This window comes from Aulonocara stuartgranti, assembly GCF_965226115.1.
Source record: "Aulonocara stuartgranti genome assembly, chromosome: 3".
NCBI classification, from domain to species: domain Eukaryota; kingdom Metazoa; phylum Chordata; class Actinopteri; order Cichliformes; family Cichlidae; genus Aulonocara; species Aulonocara stuartgranti.
Genome location: NC_138941.1, coordinates 24,257,465 through 24,281,712, shown reverse-complemented (window position 1 = coordinate 24,281,712; position 24,248 = coordinate 24,257,465). Strand labels below are relative to the sequence as shown.

Below are 24,248 nucleotides of genomic sequence, written 5' to 3'. Positions count from 1 at the left end.
AGACTTCAACTCTCCCAAGGTAACCAATTCTGATCATTTCATTTCCTTCTGCAGATTATTCCAGGAAGCAGGGGCAGCGTTTTAAAAGCCTTTTCCCCCAATTCTGTTCTGATTTTTGGGACAATCAATTGTATGATATTGTGAGAACGAAGGCTGTATTGGTTGTGGTTTTCCCCATTACCAACATAATGGGGAAAAAGGTCCTCTTACCTTAAGAGTATGTAAAAAGGTAAGTGTCTTCAAAAGGGTGGGACTGACCTAAATATGTGTGTCATATATTCATCATGTGCATGAATGTCATGGCAATTTGGAGCTTTTAATGATTTCTCTGAATGGTTCAATTTTTTTTAAAGTTTCCAGTTCTTGGCAGGCTTGAGCCTTGGGTTGTTCCTGAACACCCTAACCAATTTCCTCTCATTTCAGGAAACAGTTTTGGGTTTTCTTCTAGATTTTTGGCAAAGTGTGGACATATACAAATAACTTGTATTTGTAACCAGTTGAAATGAATTGAGCCAAAGATCAGAATTTACAGATGTTTAGAAATGACACCAAGAGACCTTCCCAAATGGGAAGTAAACTTACAGTTCTACGTCTTAGATTTTCAACGAGTTACTTGGACTTTCCTCTTGTTCTGCATATTGGTCAACCCAGCGACTGCTATCAAACCAATCCTTTATATGCTAGCAAAAAGAAACTACCGGTTGTATTCACTCATCGCCACTAAGAAATGAGCACTTGTCCCTGTCAAATTAGAAGATATTGTAGAACCTTTAATCTACTGAAAGCTAAGAAGCAATTAACTTAAAACTGCAACACTGAAGAAAGAAATATGTTAAACAGTCTTGTTACTGCATACTGTATTGTGCTGAGTACATTAATAATTCGTCACATTAAAGGCTGACGGTCTTCACTCTTTATCACTTTGTATTTGTTTTGGGTTTGAAAACTAAGAAAAAACCTGTCTGTATATAAACATATGTCCATCCATCTCTTCCTTAGCAAACTCCACATCTGCGCTTGCTATTCACAACATTACAGATTCTTTAGTCATTTGGTTGAACTATTCTCATGTTTTTGCTAAAAAACAATCTTTGTTCCCCTAGACTGACTTGGCCCCTACTTGGGGAGAGGGACATACACATGCACTGAAATGCTTGGAAGGACACTCATTGCAGTTCATGCAATCTTAAGCGTCTTAAAGTTTAATCACCACAAATCCTTATACTAAACCTAGCAAAACCTAGTTCGTCACTGCCTTTGACTTAAGCGCTAACTCATTATCCACTTGTCACCTACATCCAACGCTTAAAACAACAAATCCTTAAGAAGTATTTGATTGAATGTTTTTAAAGCACCATTTTTATATAAACTGTTCTGGTCAAATGACTTTGCTTATGTTAAGTCAAGGCCTCTGATGATGCACCAGAATGTGCAGGACACCTTTTCACGTTATTGTATGCTTTCAAAAACACATCTCAGTTGCAAAGTCTCAAAAATTTGGTTGCTTTTGTCAGTTTTCTGTTAATGTCATGAAAGTCAGCAGAACTGCAAAGTTCCTTTTTTAAGTGCCGCAGGCCCGATTTATTGACACATGGCTTAGTGGTGCTTAGAAGGTCACAGTATATTAATGGCAGCGACTTTATGTGCTTAATGAATAAGCTGCTCTCAAAGCCATGTTTCTCCCACTTGCTAGTTTTAGGAAATACCAAAGTAAAAAATGAAATCTGTTATTTGCATTCTGCTCCACATGCTAATTTCTTACTTGCATGAGGTGCAAACAAAGCAGCGTGGGTGGTAGGTCTTGCCCAGCGCGGACACGACCTCCCCTTCGATGAAGTCCTGGCAGCTGAAGCAGCGAGTTCCATACAGCCGCTGGTAGTCCAGAGTACAGATGTAGTCACCCTGCCGCACAAAGAATCCTCCCTGGGCCAGCTCACAGCCACATACTGGAAAAAGAGAGAGAGGAACAAAATGCTATCGAGTTAGCAGGACGCCACACACACCGAGCCGACAGGCTAGCAGATGACTCCGGCAAGACCAGAGGTGGAGGTTTGTGCATTTATATTAACAATGCTTGGTGCATGAACTCCACTACTACTGAGAGTCACTGCTCACCTAATGCGGAGTTTTTAATGGTCAAATGCAGACCTTATTATCTCCCCAGAGAACTCACTTCGATCATACTCACTGCCGTGTATATACCCCCCGACGCTAATGCTAGGTTGGCCATGAAAGAACTTTCTGCAGCCATTAACAAACACCAGAATAAACACCCCGAGGCTGCTTTTATTGTTGCTGGCGACTTCAACCACACCAACTTAAAGACAGTCCTCCCCAGATTCCACCAACATGTCTCCTGCCACACCAGAGGAGACAAGACTTTAGACCATGTGTATTCCAACCTGGCTGGAGCCTACAAAGCCACACCCCTCCCCCACATTGGACAATCGGACCATCTCTCCCTGTTCCTCACACCTCGGTATTCACCACTCATCCAACGTGTGAAACCTGCTGTGAGGACAATTAAAGTGTGGCCAGAGGGGACAGACGCAGTGCTCCAGGACAGATTTAAAAACACAGACTGGAATATGTTCACCCACACAGACCTGGACCAGTACGCCTCATCTGTACTGGATTACATCTCCGAAACCACAGACAGTGTCACCACCCAGAAACGGATCACCATGTACCCCAACCAGAAGCCTTGGATGAACCGGGATGTTCGTCTCCTCCTGAAGGCCCGCAACACTGCCTTTAGGTCAGGAGATGCACACGCCTACAGTACAGCCAGGGCTAATCTAAAGAAGGGCATCAAAAAAGCCAAACACCATTACAAAAAGAAGGTAGAAGAACACTTCTCCAACTCCAACCCCCGACGCATGTGGCAAGGACTCCAGACCATCACAGACTACAGGACCACCAAACCCTCCCCCGCATCCTGTGATGTCTCCTTCCTCAACGAGCTCAACAACTTTTATGCTCGTTTTGAGCGAGGGAACCCCACAACCACAACCAAAGCAGATGTGACGCCAGACCACCAACCTCTGACTCTCTCCCCCACCGATGTAGGAGCGGTGCTGAGCAGGATCAATGTCCACAAGGCTGCAGGCCCTGATGGCATCCCCGGGCGTGTTCTCAGAGCGTGTTCTGGGGAGCTTGCAGGAGTGCTCACAGACATATTCAATCTGTCCTTGGCCCACGCTGTGGTACCGGCCTGCTTCAAATCCACCTCCATCGTCCCGATACCCAAAAACTCCAACCCATCTTGCCTCAATGATTACCGCCCAGTAGCACTCACCCCCATCATCACTAAGTGCTTAGAGCGACTGGTCCTAGCACACTTCAAATCCTGTCTCCCCCCCACCCTGGACCCCCACCAATTCGCATACCGCCAGAACAGGAGCACAGAGGATGCAGTCTCCATCGCAATGCACTCTGTCCTCTCACACCTGGACAACAACAACACCTACGCCAGAATGCTGTTTATAGACTTCAGTTCAGCATTCAATACAATCCACCCCTCACAACTCATCAGGAAACTGACAGATCTGGGCATCAGTTCCCTCATCTGCAAATGGTTACTGGACTTCTTGACCAACCGCCCCCAACATGTCCGGCTGGATAACCACTGCTCATCTACCATCACAATGAACACCGGTGTACCACAAGGCTGTGTGATGAGCCCTTTCCTCTACTCCCTCTTCACCCACGACTGCAGACCTGCTGATGGTTCCAACACCATCATTAAGTTTGCAGATGACACCACGGTGATTGGCCTCATCAGTGACAACGATGAGGCCGCCTACAGGGAGGAGGTGGATCGTCTGGCTGAGTGGTGCGACAGTAACAACCTGCTGCTTAACACCGAGAAGACCAAGGAGCTCATCGTGGACTACAGGAGGAATGCTGACCCACATCCACCCATCCACATTAAGGGGACGGCTGTGGAGCGTGTGAGCAGCTTCAAGTTCCTGGGAGTCCACATCTCCGAGGATCTCACCTGGACGACCAACTGCTCCAAGCTGGTCAAGAAGGCTCACCAGCGCCTCTTCTTCTTGAGGACTCTGAGGAAGAACCACCTGTCCTCAGACATCCTGGTGAACTTCTATCGCTGCACCATCGAGAGCATCCTGACCAACTGTATAACAGTCTGGTACGGGAACTGCTCTGCCTCGGACCGGAAGGGGTTGCAGAGGGTCGTGAAAACTGCCCAGCGCATCGCCGGAGCACCACTTCCTGCCATAAAAGACATCTACAGGAAGCGGTGTCTGAAAAGGGCTGGGAAAATCATCAAAGACCCCAGTCACCCATCGCATGGACTCTTCACCCTCCTGCCCTCTGGGAGGCGCTACAGGAGCCTCCGGACTAAGACCACCAGGTACCGGAACAGCTTCTTCCCCACAGCTGTCAGACTCCTGAACTCTGCCTCCTGACATCTGACCCACGTTAAACTCATGGACTGAACATACACACACCCACAATGGACAACTGTACCCTCAAACACACAATAATAACATGGACTGAACCACCACTCACAACCACTAGCACTTTATATAGCCTCTGTAGAATTATCCACATATCTCACTTATCTTAACTGCACTACTGTATAGCTCTGTGTAAATAATCATTCTGTACATTCAATAATCTTTAATCCTACAACTGTTTACAACTTGCATAGTTCCCATTCTGTATAGCTGTATATCTCAGATTCTGTAAAGTTATTTATCTCATATTCTGTATAGTTTTTCATATTTATATCCTGTTCATAGCCTGTACATAGCTTGTACTCACTACAGCCTGTACATACTTATAGTTATAGAATATTCACAACATACTTCATACCGTGTACATTATAACATACCATAATAGACCCATTTCTGTAATATACTCACATATCTATATTATTGCTAATATATATTGTAATATATCTATATCACTAAAGCACTTCTGGATGGATGCAAACTGCATTTCGTTGCCCTGTACCTGTGCATGTGCAATGACAATAAAGTTGAATTCTAATTCTAATTCTAATTCTAAATAGTCAGAGGTTATAGCCAGGAGACAAGAAACATGTAGGGAAGGGTGGAATTAGGAAATAACCAAATGGATAAAAAAAGGGAAAAGAACCAGACATCAGAATTTGTTCTCCCTTTTTTCCTTAATTATCAGTTTTTAAAAGCAAGCCAAATGAATATATAGTGTATAGGTTTAATTCAACAGACATAGGACTGTATAGTAAACAAAACAAAGATATGAAAAACAAATGAATTTTATACTAGAATTTTATTGCTCACAGTGAAAGAGGCAGAAGATATTGCCTTGTTATCCCTTGGCTATTTATTTAAAAATAACTTAACCTCAGTTAGTAACAGCTCCACAAAAGGCCAAAATAAACAACCGTGGAAACTTTGGATGATAGTGAATGAATTTGCATTTTTCAGAGATCTAAAACAACATATCAGAAACCTGTTTATTAAATGCTACACCCTAGAAATACAAGAAATGTGGAGAAAACAAAGTAGGGGAATTAACTTTAAAAAAACCACCTCACTGGGAAAATACACATCAGTCACATGCAACACACCCACCAATCAGCTGATTCACAACCTGTGAACAACCCAGCAATGAAATTAGGGCGCATAAAAAAAACAAAAAAACAAAATCATCCAAACTGGTGGTGGATGCAACACAAAGTCTTCCTAACTTCAAAATGTATGCTCTATGCTCAAAGACAAATCTGCATGCACCATTAGAATGGGAACTCCACAAGTTAGTTTAAGAGACGAGGGTAAAGTTTTAATCTAAATCTAGACAGCCACTTCTATACTTTTATAATTAATCTCTTTTATATTACTTTTATAAAACAAAGTCAGAAAAATCCACAGAGTTTAAAGTAAAAGAAAGACACGGTATTGTGGTACGCAGAGCCAGTTTGAGACGTCTGATTGTTTTCTTCAGTAGGGTCACGTGAGCATGGGTGTGTTATTAGCCCGTGTGCAAATAATGAACCGTGTCTGTTTGTCTGCCTTTGAACAAAACATGACAGGATCTCACCCTGATTACACACAGCAAACATAGCAACCATATGACATCACAGAGCTGCTATGCCCTGAGGGAAAGCTTTGCTTTGTTTTTCCTCTCCATTAGCAAAAACAAAACCCCTCCTGCCTTTCCCCCCAATTCTTTCTTTCTGGAAAAAACAACAGGAAAGACACATGATAGAAGTTTGTGCTGCTTTGTGTCATGCCTGGACACTGCTCAGTGAACCTTTACACACTTAAACTTGCAGGGATGTCCAAAAGTTCACTATATGGACAAAAGTGCCACACCTCTTTATCTTTGAATTAAGGTGTTTTGTAAATTCCATTGCAACAAGTGTATAACATCAAGCACCTATCCATGCAGTCTGCCTTTACAAAAGAATGTGAAAGAATGTTTGGTACTAAAGAGCTCACTGAACTCGAGCGTGCCACTATAATAGCAAGTCAGTTTGTGAAATTTCTTCCCTCCCGGATATTCCATCATCAATTGTAAGCGGCATTGATGCAAAGTGAAAGCTTTTAAGGACCAAGTGGCAGACCACGTAAAGTTGTAGAGTGATGTTGCTGAGTACAGAGGGACATAGTGGATGAGAAATAGCTAATGCTCTGCTGACTTAATAACTTCTTCTGCTCTTAACATCAGCACAAAAACTGTGAACCAGGAGCTTCATTGCATGAGTATTCATGGCTGTGCTTTTGTCCATGTCTCTAGCGCATGCTCTTAGCACAAATTCACACACATACTTGCATGAACATTGGAAGATGTGTGTCAGCAAACTTGCATAAAAACAGTGTTGATGAGTTTTTCCAGTGGTAATTAAGATCCATTTCACTGGTAGACAGGTCAAACCAGTAAATTTAACCAAGCCTAAGTTTCTGTCATTAACTGGTTAATGACCAACGTCCCTCATGTGCTCAAATCAGTATATGTTTTTTATTGTTATCACATAAATTTAATCAAAATAAACATATTAAACAAAAAAATGTCTGCATTCATTTTGCTTTTTAAAAACATTAACAAAAAGAAAAAAGTATCCTCTGTAAATCGCCACCTTAGTGTGGTAGAGGTGTGTCCAAGTGCTACTAGGGGCTTTTTGTGGGGTCTCTCAAGGCAACTTTGTCAAAAAAAACAAAACAAAAGAAGACTTTTTCACATGACCCTCTACGTAAATATCAAAGGATCCAGGAACAGGGATACCAGGGTCCCACTCTGGAACCAGGCCTGGGGATGAGCTTGAAAGAAGGTTTAGCCCACTGGGTACAGCAATAATTTTCTTCACTGACATACATTAAACTAAAACTACAACCTTTTACTGTGATTCTGATTCTGAATGATACGTTGGATAACTTTTGTGGAGCATTTGCACAATTTCTCTTTTTTTCAACAAGCTCTACCAGGGCTTATGATGTGCTAATAAAACAACAATACAAGCAGGAATGTTTTCGCAGGAAGACAAACTTTTCCAGCAGCTGCAATCAATTCCCTTTCATCCGGTTCAGAAATTTGGCAACCTGTCTACAATGAGATAATGCTCAGATTTGATGGAATAAACACCACTACATGGTAACTCTGAGTGGATGGATAGGTGGAGTCATGTTTCGAGGAATAAAATATAACCACAGAAACAATAATTCAGCAAAGCCTCTTTTGAAATGCTCTGAGACAGTCAGTATAAAATTTGGAAGCCAAGTGCCCACAAAGACACTACACAAGGAGCTTTTGTCCTTTTCGTCCAACACCAAAAGGACAACAGGACTCAAGTAATTCTACGAACATTAGGATTTAGAACAGGTTTCGTGTGATTCAGTTAAATTGGGAAAGAACAGCTAAGAGACTGTTTATAAATGACTTAAGACTGCTTTTAAAAGACTTCGGACTTGAGTCTTCAGAAATGATGTGGACTTCTATGAGACATTTAAGGTTTAGGAACTCAGAATCGTTGAGACTTAATGTAAATGTCCTTTAATACACATGAGGCTTGATTCAGAATTTTTTCAAATGACATAAGTCTTGAAGTAAGACTTTAGACTGACAGACTTGAGACTGTGAGAGAAAATAAAACAAGAAAACAGCTTTGCTATTAAGCAACATAGAAAGAGACATAGTGGGCAGAAACCTATAGAGAAACAGACGTCCTCACTCAGTAAATGCTGTTTCCCATCAGCTCATCTTTCAATCCCTGTGTATTTATACCTACACTGCCAGTTGGCACACAGGCTTTTCTCCTCTCTGTATCATAACTTTTTTGCTTAAGCAGCTCAACACTTGAGTCTTTATGAGCTCATCCTTCATGGATAACTCTTCCACAAAACATTAAAGGTGACAGCACACTAAATCGTTGTATGTTATTTGTTTAATGGGAAGCAGAGTAACATAGTTCATATATTGCAGATTACTCAAAGTTACTGTAAACTTGCCTCTAATGCAGATCAAAAGGTTTTTGCCTGACTACATGACATACCGTCTCATTGCAAACTGGAATGTGTATTACGAATGCAGGGGGTGGGGCATATGTTGAAAGCCAAATAAAGTTGAATAAACTCAGTAGACATGGAAATAAAAATCAGTAAACTGATTTGTCCATATTTAGAATTCTAACATCAGTGGTGTACTTGGTAAAACTGTAACTTGTTATAAAGTAATACAGAAATGCTTTCCATCTTTTTCCATGGAGTTAAAGAAAAACTGGTGTTTTAATTGATGTGACCAAAAATGTAAAAAAAACAAGAAAGTGTTAACAGCCACATGAAAGTGTCAGAATTAGCCTTGAACTCTGAACTCTGAACTCAGAAGAACAAAAATGGTGTCATTTTAGAATCATCTAATCTCCATGACAACAGAAGGTGAGTTTGTGGGTGTTTTCACTGGACTCGGACCAAAGAAGACAAGATCACGATGCATCTTATTAGACACGTTGTCCTGAGACTCAGCTGATAAGAACAGAACATGTCCGGGCGCTGAACTGCAAAAACAAAAAACTGCAACAAATACAAGAGGTTTTCAACTTTTTAGCTCGGGCTACACAGAAGTGCGTCTGTTTGCACATTAATCCTTTTAATCCTCTGACACACCACACACCATAAGCATGGAATATCTATGTCATAATTAGAAGCAATAACAACATCAAGAAAGCTACCTGCTCTCAATATGTCAGCGTGATGTAGGTTTACGGGTTACACTACAGTAGAAAGATGCTTACAATGTCTTCTGGCTGACAGATATTACTTTACAAAAACAAGACTGTTTCTGTCTCTGAAGGCTTATCTCATGCACAGTGAAGGCACTTGCGTAACTCCAAATGACTTGAGAGGAATTCAGTGTGTTGTGAATGTGCTTCCCTCATGCTAAATGAGGTCTGTTTAGCTTTTCCTCGAACGGAATGGATGGATGTACAACCAACTTACCCTGTTGTGGTCTATAAATAAAATATGGTGCATCTGTTTTCTCATGTACAAGTGAGGTCTAGTGAGAGAGAAAAGTAACAGATTTAAAACTCTGGAGAAGAAACCAAGTCAAAAATAATGCTGGGTATCCTAAAAATATCCTACTAAAAATATTAAAAATGTCCTAAATATATTTAATTTTGACACAACGAAATAAAAGACGGCTAGCAATGGCTAACTGACTCGCTAATCAGATTGTGGTCTTTTTTTGACTCACTTCTGATTTGAAGCTGCATTGTTGATATAGATATGAAATAACATTCTGCTTATCTCCAAAGTTGATTCTGTTCATCTGGACGTAGTGTTTTCAGTGGGAGAAACGTTTCGTCACCCATCCTATGGACTTCTTCAGTCTCAGCTGACTGCAGGTTTCCCCAATCTTATAAACAGTACATTTTGTATGTGTGTGAATGGGTGAATGACTGAATGTAGTGTAAAGCGCTTTGGGGTCCTTAGGGACTAAGTAAAGCGCTATACAAATACATGCCATTTACCATTTTACATTTGCATAATGACTGAAACCAGCCCACTGAATGAACAAAGCGACTGTTTAAATCTTTACAGATTTCACAGTTTTGTAAGGCAACTTTAACCTTAACCTTTGTTGGCTCATCGTTTAGTTGTTCAGCCCAACTCCCCACTGTTTTGGTTCACCGGCTAGCAACAGCCGCCTCCTAATTAAGTACAAAAAGCTAAGCTGCATGCCACAAAGTAAAAGATAAAAGAAAGAGTTAACAACTACCATAAAATCTTAGCTGTATATAGTGCAGCTAAGAAGGCAGATATTTTTCTCAAAGGAAAAACAAACAAAGCTAACATTTATGTGTCAAGAGCACCTGGCTGCAGCCACTATGGAGCTCCACAGTGGCAATAACAGGTGTGGACCTCCACACACAGTATGGTTAGGGTTCCATGTTGGTTTTTTTGGGCTTTTTACAGCTTTATTTGAAACGGTAAATTGAAAAATGACAGGAAAGCTGAGGGAGTGAGAGCAGGGAACACAGACGGCCATAGGTTGGATTCGAACCCAAGATAGCTGCTCTCAGCCATGCAGCATATGGCTGACTCTGTCCTAGCCTTTACGATAGACTTGCGCGATTTCCACTGTATCTATTCAGGTCACATGTTTCTGCCTACTATGGAGCTCCAGATTGGCTGCAACCCTTCTCTTATGTGTTCTGGATATACTCATGAACTCTTCAGCAATCGGTAAACTAACATTGAAAACACTAAGCTTACAAGACCTGTAATCTTTTGATAATTTGTGGTTTGTGTTATTTCAATGAAGCTCGAAATAGTATCAGAAAAGATAGCTTTCAGTCAAGATTGCATCCACTTATTGCATTCACCCACAATATTTTTTACAGTTTGAATTAAGACCAGTTTCAAGAAAATCCGTTTTCAAATGTTCACAAGTAATGTACCCAAGTACTGTTTTGGGATTTTGTGTGTGTGTTTTTCCAAAAAAAATTAAGATGTTCTATCTTTATACATCCTTCATCCTCAGAGGCCCTATATACTGACATGCTGTGTCGTTACAAGAAGGTGACCTTGACTCTTTGTGTGTGATCAGGGTTAAATATACATGTGGCATGTGCTCGCTGCTATAAATGTAAGACCCTGACTGCAGCTTGTGTTTTACAATGAATCACCACTCAATTCAACTTTATTTATATATAGCGCCAAATCACAACAACTGTTGCCTCAAGGCGCTTCATGCACACGTGTGGGGTGGGATCGTTGGGGTGTGGGTAGGACATTGTCAATACCAATCCATTTCACAACCTTAACTATAGCATCTTCAGTCTGCTTACACTGATTTTTTTGCAGGCTAATTGAATTGTACTTGGGAAAGAAAATCCAAGGTTGATTATTCTAATACGTTAAATGCTTGCTGTACAGACGAGGGAGGTCTATTTTCTACTTGAAGGTGAACACTTCCACACCGTCCGTCCACCCTCCCAATAGCACCCCTAATACACATGTGCTTGAGGTCAGCTCCCCCAGCCATTGGGCCGGTCATTGAACTGATGCACACACACGCACACACTTCCCCTAAATAATTTCCCCCAGGGATCAATAAAGTATTCTGATTCTGATTCTGATTCTGATTTAGTTGGCTTCCAAGAAGGAGACAATTCAATAGCCAACACCCAACTGAGAACATCACAACCATCTGCTATTATAACATCAATGACTGGACTGCGAGGACCTTAACATGTGGCCAGCACCGTCTATTTACTTCCAGGAAGAAGCACAGACTGGTTGGGTAATTGTACAAAAAAAACAATGCAGTCCATAAATATGTCAAAACACTCTGCGTAAAGGCTGTAATTGCATACAACACAGAGTGGAAACCCCATTGTAACCTGCTTCTTAATGACTTTGGACTCGGTTTATTTATTCAAATAATGATATTGGTAAGCAAGTAGTTTATTTTTGTAGTAATAGCCGGAGCTAGCTATATGATAACCCGACGGGCGCTGCTGAGATAGATTTTCGTCGCCCGACCGGAGATATCGCTAGCTCCGGGACATCGGGGTAGCGATTTTGCGATCCCTGCTGTTGGTTTATTCTGTAAATCTAATCTTTCACTAAGTTCTATGTTGTATACGACTAATACTATTTAAATTGTGTGTGTTAGACAACACAATGCACACTTGAGGGCATTCTCATTCCCAGTGCATAACATACCAACAATTTGTCACATCCCGAGGTGTCTTATAGTTCCTATGACACGCTCCAGATTGTGGATGGAATCCAACAGAATGACACTTGTGGTGGTAACACACGCTCCAGCCGTGTATTTCAGCCCTAACCCTAACCTTAACCATAACCGTAACCGTATCTCATAGTGTTTTCCAAAGCGATTGATGATCAGAATGTAAAATAAATGTAGATCTCTAGGTTCATTCCAAACGGTTCTCATGTCTCTGAATAAATAACGTGCAGACATTTTGTCCGCCGAAAGCGTAACATACCAACGATTTGTCACATAGTGCCGGTATGTTACGTTTTGGGATGAGAACATGTTGGCACACATTGGGACAATTCGCAGTATATGCTGGGAAACTATATACTACACAGGAGGTAAAATAGACCCTAAAAGGAAGAACTGCAATGGGCCTTAGCTCTTGCAGATTTGATACAGAAAAAAGGGAGAAATATATTTAACATTTACTAGAACTATGAAAAAGTTTGAAAAAAATGTTCTGAAGCTACTGAATGGCATAATTTAAAGCAAAAAAAAATTTCCTGTAAAGCACATGTTCAGTTTCCCTCTGTTTCTTAGCTGCGGACTTCCTAACACTTCTCATTTATCTGTTTTAGGGTGTGTCCACATATTTTCACATTTGAGTATTCCCCGCTGTATTCAAATGCTGTTTGGATGATGTGATGGCCATTCAAGCGAGTAAAAACAGAAAGGGGATAAATGTCTGTCTGAGCTGTTCGGCCAGGTCGTATTGTCTGCAGCTGTCTGCTGTTGATGGGGTCTCACTGCTAGATTAAAGATATATGAGACACAGACAAAACAGGATATACAGAAGGCCACAGTCTTCACACTTCCTCAAGCACACACTTAGGTGTTGCTGGAAGCTACAATAAAAACACCAATTAGTGCTCATCACTAATGAAGGGGGTGGGTGGTTGGGATGTTTGTCAAATGTTTATAATAAAATAGAAAAGGACTTTGTCTTTCTTTTCTTTAAAAATATATTTAAGACGATTAAAGTTCTATGTGGGACTTTATCCCACATATGCCACATATGATTTTCAATGATTCATCTTCAACTTGGAGGGTTACGTGAATCCAGTGAAGTGTTTCAGAAAATTAGCTTATCTGGTCCAACCGCATTCAATTTATTTATATAGCAACAAATTACAGTTTCCTCAATGCGGTAAAGACTCCATAATAATACAGAAAAAAGACTACCCCAATCAGCCAGCACTTGACGATAATGGGAAGGAAAAACTTTAGTTTAATTCTTACAAATTTTAACAAGAAGAAACCTCCAGCAGATTTAGGCATTGGGAGGGGCATCTATCACCAGCTTGGGTTGAGGGGAGAGAGACAGATCCAATATGAGACACAGATTTCAATTCAGTTCTTATTTTGTTTCTAATATTTTTCTGTTTTTAGTCTAATGCAGTCCCCAGAAGTTGTTATATTTTTTCTATGTCAGTTGTTAATAATATTTTGATGTTGATATCTCAAAAAGTATATTTTTTATATGCTGTCAGTTGGTTTCTATCAGTGAGTGATGCCACATGGTTCTGGTTATCTTCTCATTCATTACCCTTTGAGGCTTTTGCAGATGTTTCCTTTTATGTAATGAAAGCTCTTGTTTGTGATTGGCATTTGGGCCTCACCTGGTTTCTATATATTGTCACTCCTCTTTGTTTCAAATTACACTGATGATGTCTTATCTTTGAAACCCGTCTAAATATAGTGAAATACATTCATTAGAAGGTACTTGTACTGTCTTAATCACTTTAGTAAGTAACTGCTGTCACTTGAAAGCACACTGTCAGTTGTATATGTTGAATATATGTTACTACTATGTATATTATGATAAACATGCAGAAATCTTGATATATTAAATAGAGCTAGCTGAGCTTTGAGGTTTCCTTGCTTCAGATCTGGCCACTGTTAACCTCTTGGCTAACACCCAGGCTAAAGGCAACTGATGATAATACTGTAATAAAATCAGGGGCCATGATTCTCTTCCATGAAGCATGCACTGAGAGAAAAACCTAAAATCTTAATGAGCATTACACTTTGTTGAATTAAGCTGCTACCACTCCTTTGGGTGTCTCCTCTTTTCTTTGATGTTAAATTTCCAACTGCGGATTGACAAGCGCCATTGCCACTGAGCCTGCTATGGTTTATTTTATTGGCATACTCAAACGTTTCAAACTCCTATCATTCCACATCTGGAAGTTTTAATAACTAACCGAACCTGACTCCCCACCTAGGGCTCACAATGCTGGGATAATCAGCACATTTAACAGGCCAGATTCGTTGGAAATCGAATTACTGTGGTCATGCTTTAGATTTATAGATGGGAGGAACCGCCAAGCACTTTTGGGTGGGGTAAAGAGAACCCTTACATAGCTCCTCTGACTGTTGTGTGTTGGTATTAGCATACTCACTGAATACTTGGCATGAATCACCTCAATTTGCTCATTTTTTTCAAACCAATCATAAAAGCTCTTCATGAAGGAACAGCTCAATCAGTAAAGCGTGACAGCTTAATAGATGCTGTCATTATTGACAAATCAGACTTTTTAAATTAATAGCCACAAAGATGACATTTTTATTAACTATTTTGTGCCATACAGGCTATAAATACAGTAGTCTGTAGCATGCACCATAATATGCAGTGTTGGTCTACACAACAATAATGGCCAAAACTATGCTACAACTAAATGCTAAATCTAAGCTACAACTTGCAATAAAAAGGAATCATCTGTTAAGTTAAACAAAAACAAGCTGACCACTGAGTGCAGTACACTTATAATCTTGTGATGGCACTGCAAACACTGCCACTTTATCACCTGATAACAGAGTTAAAGATGGAGGTAGTGGTAATGGCGGGGCGTAAATGTACAGACAGGGAGTCTGCTGGTCAGTGTAAGATTAAACTCCAGGAAGCTGCCGACACTTTAGCGACCCCAACCATTGCCTAGCAACCGGAGCGTGTGTTGACAACAACAGCAGTCTGACACAAGAATCGAGCTGGGAGTCTGGCCTGGGAGTGGTGAAAATACACACTCAAAGTCACATGTGAAAAGAAAAAACAAAAACATCCACCACCCACCCACAAGCACACACATACACACAAATGGAACATGCTCACATTTCAAGTTTCTGACACTTGCAGCTACCCTCCCAGATTATATGTACAAAGAAAAAATCCCCTCACTCCCACCCTACCCCTCAATTACACACACACACACACACACACACACACACACACACACACACACACACACACACACACACACACACACCCACAGCTGGTTAGCTTTGACCAATCCATTAATAATGACTGTATTGCTCAACTGTAGATGTGCTATCACAGTACATAGAAAAACGATAAACCAATGCTTTTTTATTCAGTCCTCTAAATCTCAGCCACACGGTGTCTAACTAGATACTATTGCTGGCATTACCCTGGCCTCCAGTAATGCTGTGAGGATTCTTGGAGTGACTATTGACCAGGATATGTGCTGCAATATGCACATTAACACACACAATATTGCAAAAACATTTTTGTAACATCCCATCTCATTGTGCAGTTCATGCATCTGCATTATGTCTTGGCTGTGGCTCTGATTTGGTGTTACATACCTTTGCAGATGAAACACTTAATGTGAAAGTGTTTATTCTGAACTCGGAGTGCCTCCCCTTTGCAGGGCTTTCCACAGTTCTGGCAGGCGACAGGTCCTCCACTGCTACCCTGCTTCTGTTTCTGCTTCTGTTGCTCCAGAGGGCTGTGGACAGCCTGCTGCTGAAACACTGGAGGGGGCACACACAGGGACACAGAAAACGATATTAGATTATACTGTAGAAGATATGTGTTTGGAGTAATACTCCTAATATATGGTAGAAAACTGCTTATAAGGTTGATAAAATCCAAAGTGATTTGTTTAATTTCTATGAGCCCTTTATTCATATCTTATACTTGTATCTCATGACTAATAAACACCTAAAAATCTTATGTGCAATGTCAGATTTCATTGCTAAAGTAGAAAACAGTGCTTTGATCCAAAAATATCCAACTCAACACTCTGACTGTGACACAAAGATATAAATATAACATTCTCATTTGTTTTTCTTTGTTCTGAGTCTCAACGCTGAAACAGGTTTTAAATTCATAATTTCCTGGCAGGTAGGATTGTCTTCTTACTCTACTCTCTATTGAGCCATTTGCTATCTTGAGCAATATGAGGGCATACAATTCAGTGTTTCAAATCATCAAACAAATCATATTAGAGTACTACAACCTGAGTCAATACTAACAGGGACTTCATGTATTAAGGGGGAATAAAATCCAAACCTACCTGGCCCTATCTGAAAAAGTCATTTTGTGATCTTATTGGTCAGCAGTGGTTTTAACCTTGGAATGCTTCCATAAATGCAATTTTTGCTTGGTCTCTTTGTTGTTGCTGAATCATGAACACTGACACCAAATGAGGCAAGTGAAGACTGCAGTTCTTTAGATGTTTTGGGTTCTTTTGTGACCTTGTCAATGGGTTGCCAATGCAACATAATAATGGCAGGCCAACCACTCTCGGGAAGGTTCACAACTGACCACAGGTTGTTCCAAGTTTCCTCAACTTGAGGATAATAGCTCCAAAACCTTAGAAGTGGCTTTGTAACCCGTTCCAGACTAATATCAATAACTCTGTTTCTCAGCAGTTTCTTTAGAATATGTCATGATGTGTTGCTTTTAGCCTACTTTTAGCCTACTTTTAGCCTACTTCAACTTGATCTAATAGATCTGCCAGTAATCAGGCCTGAAAAACTACTATTAGTATGTCGGATGGGACAAATATTCCTTCATGGCATGTTTTGCTAACAGGCACACAGTAGAAATCATAGAAAGTCTAAATAAACCCTATAGTAAATGGACTTTACAACTTCTTTCTTCTCTTTGTTTGTTCCACACAGGAAGGAGGGAGTGAATCAAGAGATTTGACACCAGCAAAGAAAAACATCAAACCAGCCACAGTAACAAAAACCAAAACACAGACACACACACATTGTAAGACCCTGACATGTCCATCCCAACAGTTCTATCAATACACCTCACCCCTTTGCCCTTTCATCGTAAGCCTAGCAGAACAGGCTCGCATGCTGATCTGCCTTTCAGTACTGACTGGGAGATCAGCTAAACAAAAGGCCCTTTGTGTTCTCAGGAAACATTTGTGTCGTCAGACCGGTTTCATCAGGCCTCCATGGTTACCAATAATTGGGCTCCGAAAGGGGAGTTCATCAAATGAATTGATTCAGAGAAAGAGAAACAGAAGAAAGCTCACGGATAATAACAGTGAGCCACGCAGAGCTACTTTTTGGAAGCTAACCAAGAACTTGTTGCTGGTAAACATTATCGTTCATCCCACTTTACTCACTTCATTGGATGTTAATTAGTTGTTCTATTGGGATAATGTTGTATTAATGCTACAGTGCTTTTTAGTTCAACTTAACTGTGTAATCTAGTAAAATGAAGCCAGAAAAAAACATTTCCATAGAAAGTCAAAAGAAAACTTTTCAGTCGAATCCAAATAATTCATTTTCTGTCATTCTTTATTGATCTAATAAAAAACTCTAAATAATTAACTTTGAGAATGACATGAGAAGATTAATCTGCTTGCTGATAAATATGAGGCTCGTATCAAACACACAAAGTAAGTATGGCACTGTCTTATAAAAGACAACCATTTATGTGATAAGAAGCTTGTCTATATGACTAAATCTTTATGAACACATTTGTACATCTGTCAAGTACTGCTAACAAATTAGCAGACTGCAAGCTAGAGTTAGGCATTGTTCAGTAAAAGTCACAGACATTAAAATATAAAATCTCTTAACTCTTACTGAGACATCAAGAAACAAATCAAGCAACTTTCATCTAAGTTGAGTGGGGATCGAAAACTACTTGGCTAGAATTAAGAAAAGATCATTGGTTTATTAGGATTAAAATACAACCTTTGGCTTCAAAAGCCCTTTGGTTTAGGTCAAGCACACCTTCTGCAGCATTAGTTGGTACAGAAGTGTACCCAAGCGCCATTACTATAGGGATGATTATCACTTTTAACAACCAATTAATGGCCAGATATCATCTATAGCAGTGTGTGTGTGGACTTACAGTAGTGCTAAATGTGAGCAATAGGACATCCTAGACACTAACCATTTCTTCTTAGTTTAAAGAAAGGACATTCTTTAACTGGATCGCTAACTTGAAAATGTGCTGACACCCAAAATGAATAATGGGAATACTAGAGATTTTTAAAATGTTGTCATGTGCAGGAAGTGGGACTTTATTGAAGCTACCATGCAGAGCATATATGGGCATGGCAACCAATAAAGACAAGAATTTAGGAGGGGAAACTCTTGAGTCTTTGTTTGAAAAAATACATAAAAAGGTCCAGGACCATGCTAATTGGAACCATCTGGAAAAGACAACAGCCTAAAAGTGAGAAAGTGTCGGGAGGAGGGAGGGCAATAGGGATTTGCCATAACAGGGAAGCCTGGAGGGGTTCTGCCTTCTGATCTGACCTGGCATGTGCTGCTGAACCCTTGCACCTGTTGGGAGGGATCCAGTGTCCAGTGTCACTACTTCCTATTCAAATAGCAAACAGAAGAGGAAGGCAGGGGTGAGGAAGAGACAGGAGCTGATCATTTTTACCAGATGTAAAATCTGGCAAGTTGAACCAGGCATTCAGGCTGTCAGAAGACATTTGTAGCGGTATGTGATAAGGGTTCAATATTCTGTCTGTGCAGGGATTGAGCAATTTACTGTTTATATTTGATGCAGTTAGCTGACAAAAATAAATAAAGAGTGGTCTGCTCCATCCATGTTAAATAACTGCTAAGATCCTTGATCGGTTGCTATTTTCATCTTCGTGTTTAAAAATGCCAAATAATCAATCTAACAATTAATCATCAGTTGTTTTGCAGTAATTCTATTTAGCCCAGTTTGATAGCATGACTGCCAGGAGATACTACCATTTTTTGTAAAAATGAAAATGAAACTATTTCTCAGAATGGACCACATAATCCCTCATTTAACATCACCCAATGATTAAATGAAAAATAAATCTTAAAAAGAAATTCACAAAGTGCACTCGTATATATTTCTGACCAAGTCATTTCTGTCCCTGCAAGTAACAACCACTGCAGAGGTTAAAGGTTGAGAGTGGAAGTACGGGGATTTTGAAATAATTCATTTGTGAAAATGTAATAAATTTCTATTCTGTGAAGGAAGACAGAAAGTTACTATGCTGTGAGTGGAGAGTCTTCCCCAGGAGTCCGCTACTCCTGCCAGTATCTGATCTTCTCCAGGGGGCCAGTCGTCCCCATCATCAATCAGTTTCACTGGTGCCTGCGTTGGCTGACAGGCGCTACTGCGCTACTGATGCTGTTATCCCAAAGGTCGCAGTCGGGTAGGAAACACTATCTGTGCAATGCAACACACACGCTATATATATATATATATATATATATATATATATATATATATATATATATATATATAAATAGATATAGATATATTTAATATGTGTGTATAATACGCAGAGGCCATTGCTGCCACATATAAGCGCCTTATCTCTAATGCCTTTTCAAGAAGCCATGGTCCAGCTCCTAAAAATAGTGCTCCCTCACACTCACAGGGATCCCATGATGCTCTGCAGCATTCCTTGTGTGAACCATCTGCAGAGGCAGCAGGGGTGGGCAGGAGATCATTATGTTCACAGAACCACAGCAGTAGTACTTTGAGGTTGCTGAGCTGCTGACCTTGGGGACTTTTCATTTTCTTCTTCACACATTTGAAAATCTTTTTAAAATCTTTGTAAAAAGCATGAAAGGATCAATGAAAATTCTTTCAACTATTACTGTCACGGTCCTGGGTCATTTTGACCCAGCATTTTCAGTTCTTATATTCCTTTGTATTATGGTTTGTATTCTGATCCTTTTGTCATGCTTTGTTTATTAGTATTATTCTATGTGTCAGTTATTCTTTGTGAGGGATTAGTTCTTAGGTTGTGTCTCTCGTTTAGTATAAGTTCAGTTCAGTGTCAAGTCTGTGTCTGTTTCTTGTTTCCCGTTTTATTGTGAAAGGTTGTGCCTCATCTCAGCGGGTCTAGCTTTGCTCCCCATGTCTCGTTAGCCCAAACCCTCCCAGCTGTGTCTCCCTCCTGTTTTCCATTCCCTGATTACTCCCTGTGTATATAAGCCCTGTGTTTTCCTGTGTTCCCTGTCGCATCGTACCCTCAACTAGCTGTGTTTCGTCTCCTGCTCCAATTTAGTATTTCTTTTCCAGTGTTTCAAGTCCTCGGTTCCTCTGTTCAGACTTTTGTTTGTCTTTTGGTGAGTTTAGTTAGTACGAGGTTTTTTCCAGCAATAAAGCTGTGCTTTAAGTTTCACTTCCGTGTCTGAGTTCTGCATTTTGGGTCCACCACTCCTGCTTGCCTGCCTGCCACACAGCCATGACAATTACTTTAAATTGTTAGAACATGCTAAAATGTACTTAGGATGCTGCAACGCATCTTCTAGAAAATCTACGTAGCTACCCAGGTGTTCACAGATTGACAGTGTTTTTTTAGGTGGAATATCACGGTGTCAATAAACTACGTTTCTTTAATGAATGTGGAACATTTCTGAAGTAATACAAAATCAACTTTGCATGACAACAGAGGTTTAAGAACACTAGTGATTGTTACCAGATTATTTCTTTTAGTATTTGAATAAAACATTGACTATGTCAGAATAGTCTCTGCACCAGAGGTCTAAGTGTCAAATTTCTGACCAAAGTGGTAAGTGCTCAGAAAATCCAGAATAGCCCGGAATGTTTAGGAAACCTATTAAACTAAATTCTGGAATTCAAATACTTTTATTGGGTGTATTCACATCCTCTTAAAGTTACATGCCTAAATAATATGATCAACAACATGTGAGATTTTCTACGGGCTGCTGACACCTTGCTTTACTTTGAAATTGCCATTACTTCATTGCTAAAGAGTTTCCTGTCCTTCACCCTAACAGAACACTCCCTCCATTATCTCACCCTTGTTAGAAGCCAAGAAAAAGACGCAAGGCAAGCGTCATTGGCAAAGTTCACTGAATACAACCCCAGTGGTAAAAAGAGGAACATGCAGTTTTTTTGAATTTAGTCAGACATTATGATTTAGGATTTTCCCTGCTTTAAGCCGTCACATCCACCTTTGCAATGGTGCCTGCAACCTGACCCATGCGGCAGTGGATCTCTGACCATGAGGTCAAACACTACAAAAAGCAGACCTTCAACCTCTCTGGCAGATGACACCAGAATACTTTTGCTGGCTTAGTTAAGGCAAACAGAAAAGTACAAGTGCTGACTACCAGTTTTCATAATGCTATGTATTATTCAAGTAACCAGAATAACCACCAGGACATTATTTAAGCAGTCATAAACCACCATAATGGCACAAAGCAGAGCAAGAATAGGCAACTACTATGCTTTCGTCTGAATGTGGCCTTTGTGTGAGAGCATATGATTCTTTGCCCTTCCTGTGACAGCTGGCTTATTCCACGTGGATGACACAACCCACCGATATGATCCCATGTGTTACTGCAGGAGGCTGCACTGTAATATGTCCATGAATTTGCCTCATTATAAAACAGTGCAAGGTAACGAGCACACTGTGTGTAAACTATATGTAAGCTTTATAGCGTACCTCCAGCTTGTCCAAAGGTTCCATCTCCCATTTCATGACTTTGACCTTAAACAGCTGAGGTCAGTTTTCTTGCCCTCACATGTCTTCAGTATGAACCTGAAGGCTATTGAAGTTGAATAAAAAAGTTCTTAAAGAGGAATATCTCACAGAGTCAGTGAATAATCTACTGCCTCTTTTTTGATGGTATTTTATTATATTTTTAGAAAATTTTAGAAAATATGTCATTATTGATAACAGAAGGGATCCTTGATTGGCAGACAACCTGCTGGTCTTCTAATCCAGAGACACTGTCTTCGATTCCCATTCAATTCTGTAGAGGCAATCAAGACAGTGCGTCAACATCCAGAGCCTTGAGGAACTCGAGAATCTCATCCATCCTAATGGTCCAGCCACTGGAGAGCTTTTTGATCACTTCAGCAGTCACTAAACTGCTCAGCACATCACCATATAGGTGTACACAGTATACTCATATGTTAACTCTGGAAGGAAACTCTGGACAGGATGAAAGACTTGGGATAAAGGAAGGATAAATTATGGTCACAGCTTGAAGATGTGTTTGAGAGGGGAGCAGTAGTTGGGCTCAAACCTGTTATCACAATCCACAGGACAACTCTACATTGAACTGCACGAATGTAAACATAGTCACTGAGTGTGCACACTGATCTCAATCACACATGATTCGCCTGTTACTATACAATTTCATTGTAACGGAATTTAAAAGCACTAATTGCCATAGTTGACCATGTGTTGAGTGAAACAACAATTTAAAACCAATACTTAATATTTCTTTGATAACACTGACCAGACGGGGTCTATTGAGAATGAAAGAACATAAAGTACACCGACTCTATCGTTTTATTAACACCCCCTTGCAGAAGGTGCCAAACAGGACAGGATTTTTTTTTTAAAGAACAATGAGTAAAATCAAAAACCTTCTAGAACCAATCAAGAAACAGTCTGACAACTCAGCAGCCATTATGGATCGAATCTGAAAAGCTACTTTTAGACCACCATTCAAAGGAGAGAGCTATAACTTTAATTTCAAGGGTCACTGAGACACACAAACTGTATGTTTAAAGTGAAGTGAGACTGATCACTGTTTTAGTCTGTGCTTTTATGGCACACTTACTTAAACATAGAAGACTAATTTTTAGCTAAAGAATCAGATCTTTTCTCGGGGACTTGGTGGAGACCAAATCCAAACTAAAAGTAGATTTAAGCAATTTTTTTTTCAAGTAGAAAAAAAACATACAGAGTGAATGCTAATACTGTTTCCTAAGTACTAGGAAACAGTAATAGTGCTACAAGTAATACTACTGATCAGTATTTAGTTGGCATCAACAGACCGAATAAAAGAAAAAACACTGACTTTTAATAAGAAATGCAGATTTATATTTTTACCAATGACTTAAACTTTGCACTTATGTTTATCTAAGGCCCATGTGATAGAGCTCCATTGTTGGAGTGAGTCACATCCCACATACACCATACTAGCTGACTACATTTATATTTATACACAGCTGAAAACAGTCTTCAATAAATGTGCTATTTTCCACTTGTTATATAAAAGTAGTAAGCCTTTTTAAAAAATGCACATTTTGACACATTTAACAGATTTATATTTTCAACAGGAACCAGTGAGGTTTAGAGTGATTTGCACATACTGGTTACTAACATGTGAGGCGCTAGGGTCAGGGCAGATTGTGACAGAACAGAAAAGAATAACACCAGCTTTATTTGACCTTTGTAATTTCTGGTTTTATTTCTTATTATGAAATGTCATAGTAGTGCTAGTAAAGCGACCAGCACACAGATGGTTTGTTTACTGGCAAGTCTGGAATAGTGACAGGCGTCGTTGTGACTGCTGAGAGCAAGCCAACCATTACATCACACATCCAGGATACACTGTCCTTGGTGGGGACTGAGACACAGCCTAGAGTGGAGTGTATGTCTGTTCCTACTGACTCAGTGTTTACCTCTCATATCTGTAGTGCATTCTTGTGTACATGTCTTCTACATATATGCATCAATGTAGAAATGGAAGTGTGTGTGTGTGTGTGTGTGTGTGTGTGTGTGTGTGTGTGTGTGTGTGTGTGTGTGTGTGTGTGTGTGTGTGTGTGTACCCTCACCATCAAACTTAACAAGCTTTGTCACATTGTGATGGCAATGCAGCTCTATACAAAAAAGTAGTGCCTCTGTGTTAACAAAGCAACACGCTTTAGCTGAATTTGGAAAAGAAGGCAGTGGAGAGCAGGAGACATTTACAGGGTGTTTATGAGGAATGGCAGTAAGGCTTCTCTTTACAGCCAATTGGGTGGA

The 24,248-nt window shown here is 40.1% G+C and overlaps 1 protein-coding gene across 4 annotated transcripts in view; it reads right to left on the bottom strand.

Annotated features, from left to right (window-relative positions):
* Nucleotides 1-24,248, bottom strand: part of ablim2 (actin binding LIM protein family, member 2) — a 93,673-nt gene that overhangs the window by 43,622 nt on the left and 25,803 nt on the right. For all 4 annotated transcript variants that reach the window (XR_014272357.1, XR_014272358.1, XR_014272359.1 and 1 more), the window contains exons 2-3: nucleotides 15,841-16,008; nucleotides 1,763-1,946 (exon numbers count right to left, since the gene is read on the bottom strand). Coding sequence is in view for 1 of the 4 variants with exons in the window: in XM_082511176.1 (XP_082367302.1) it covers nucleotides 1,763-1,946; nucleotides 15,841-16,008 (352 nt within the window). In the remaining 3 variants the exon portion in view is untranslated. The remainder of the gene's footprint in view (nucleotides 1-1,762; nucleotides 1,947-15,840; nucleotides 16,009-24,248) is intronic.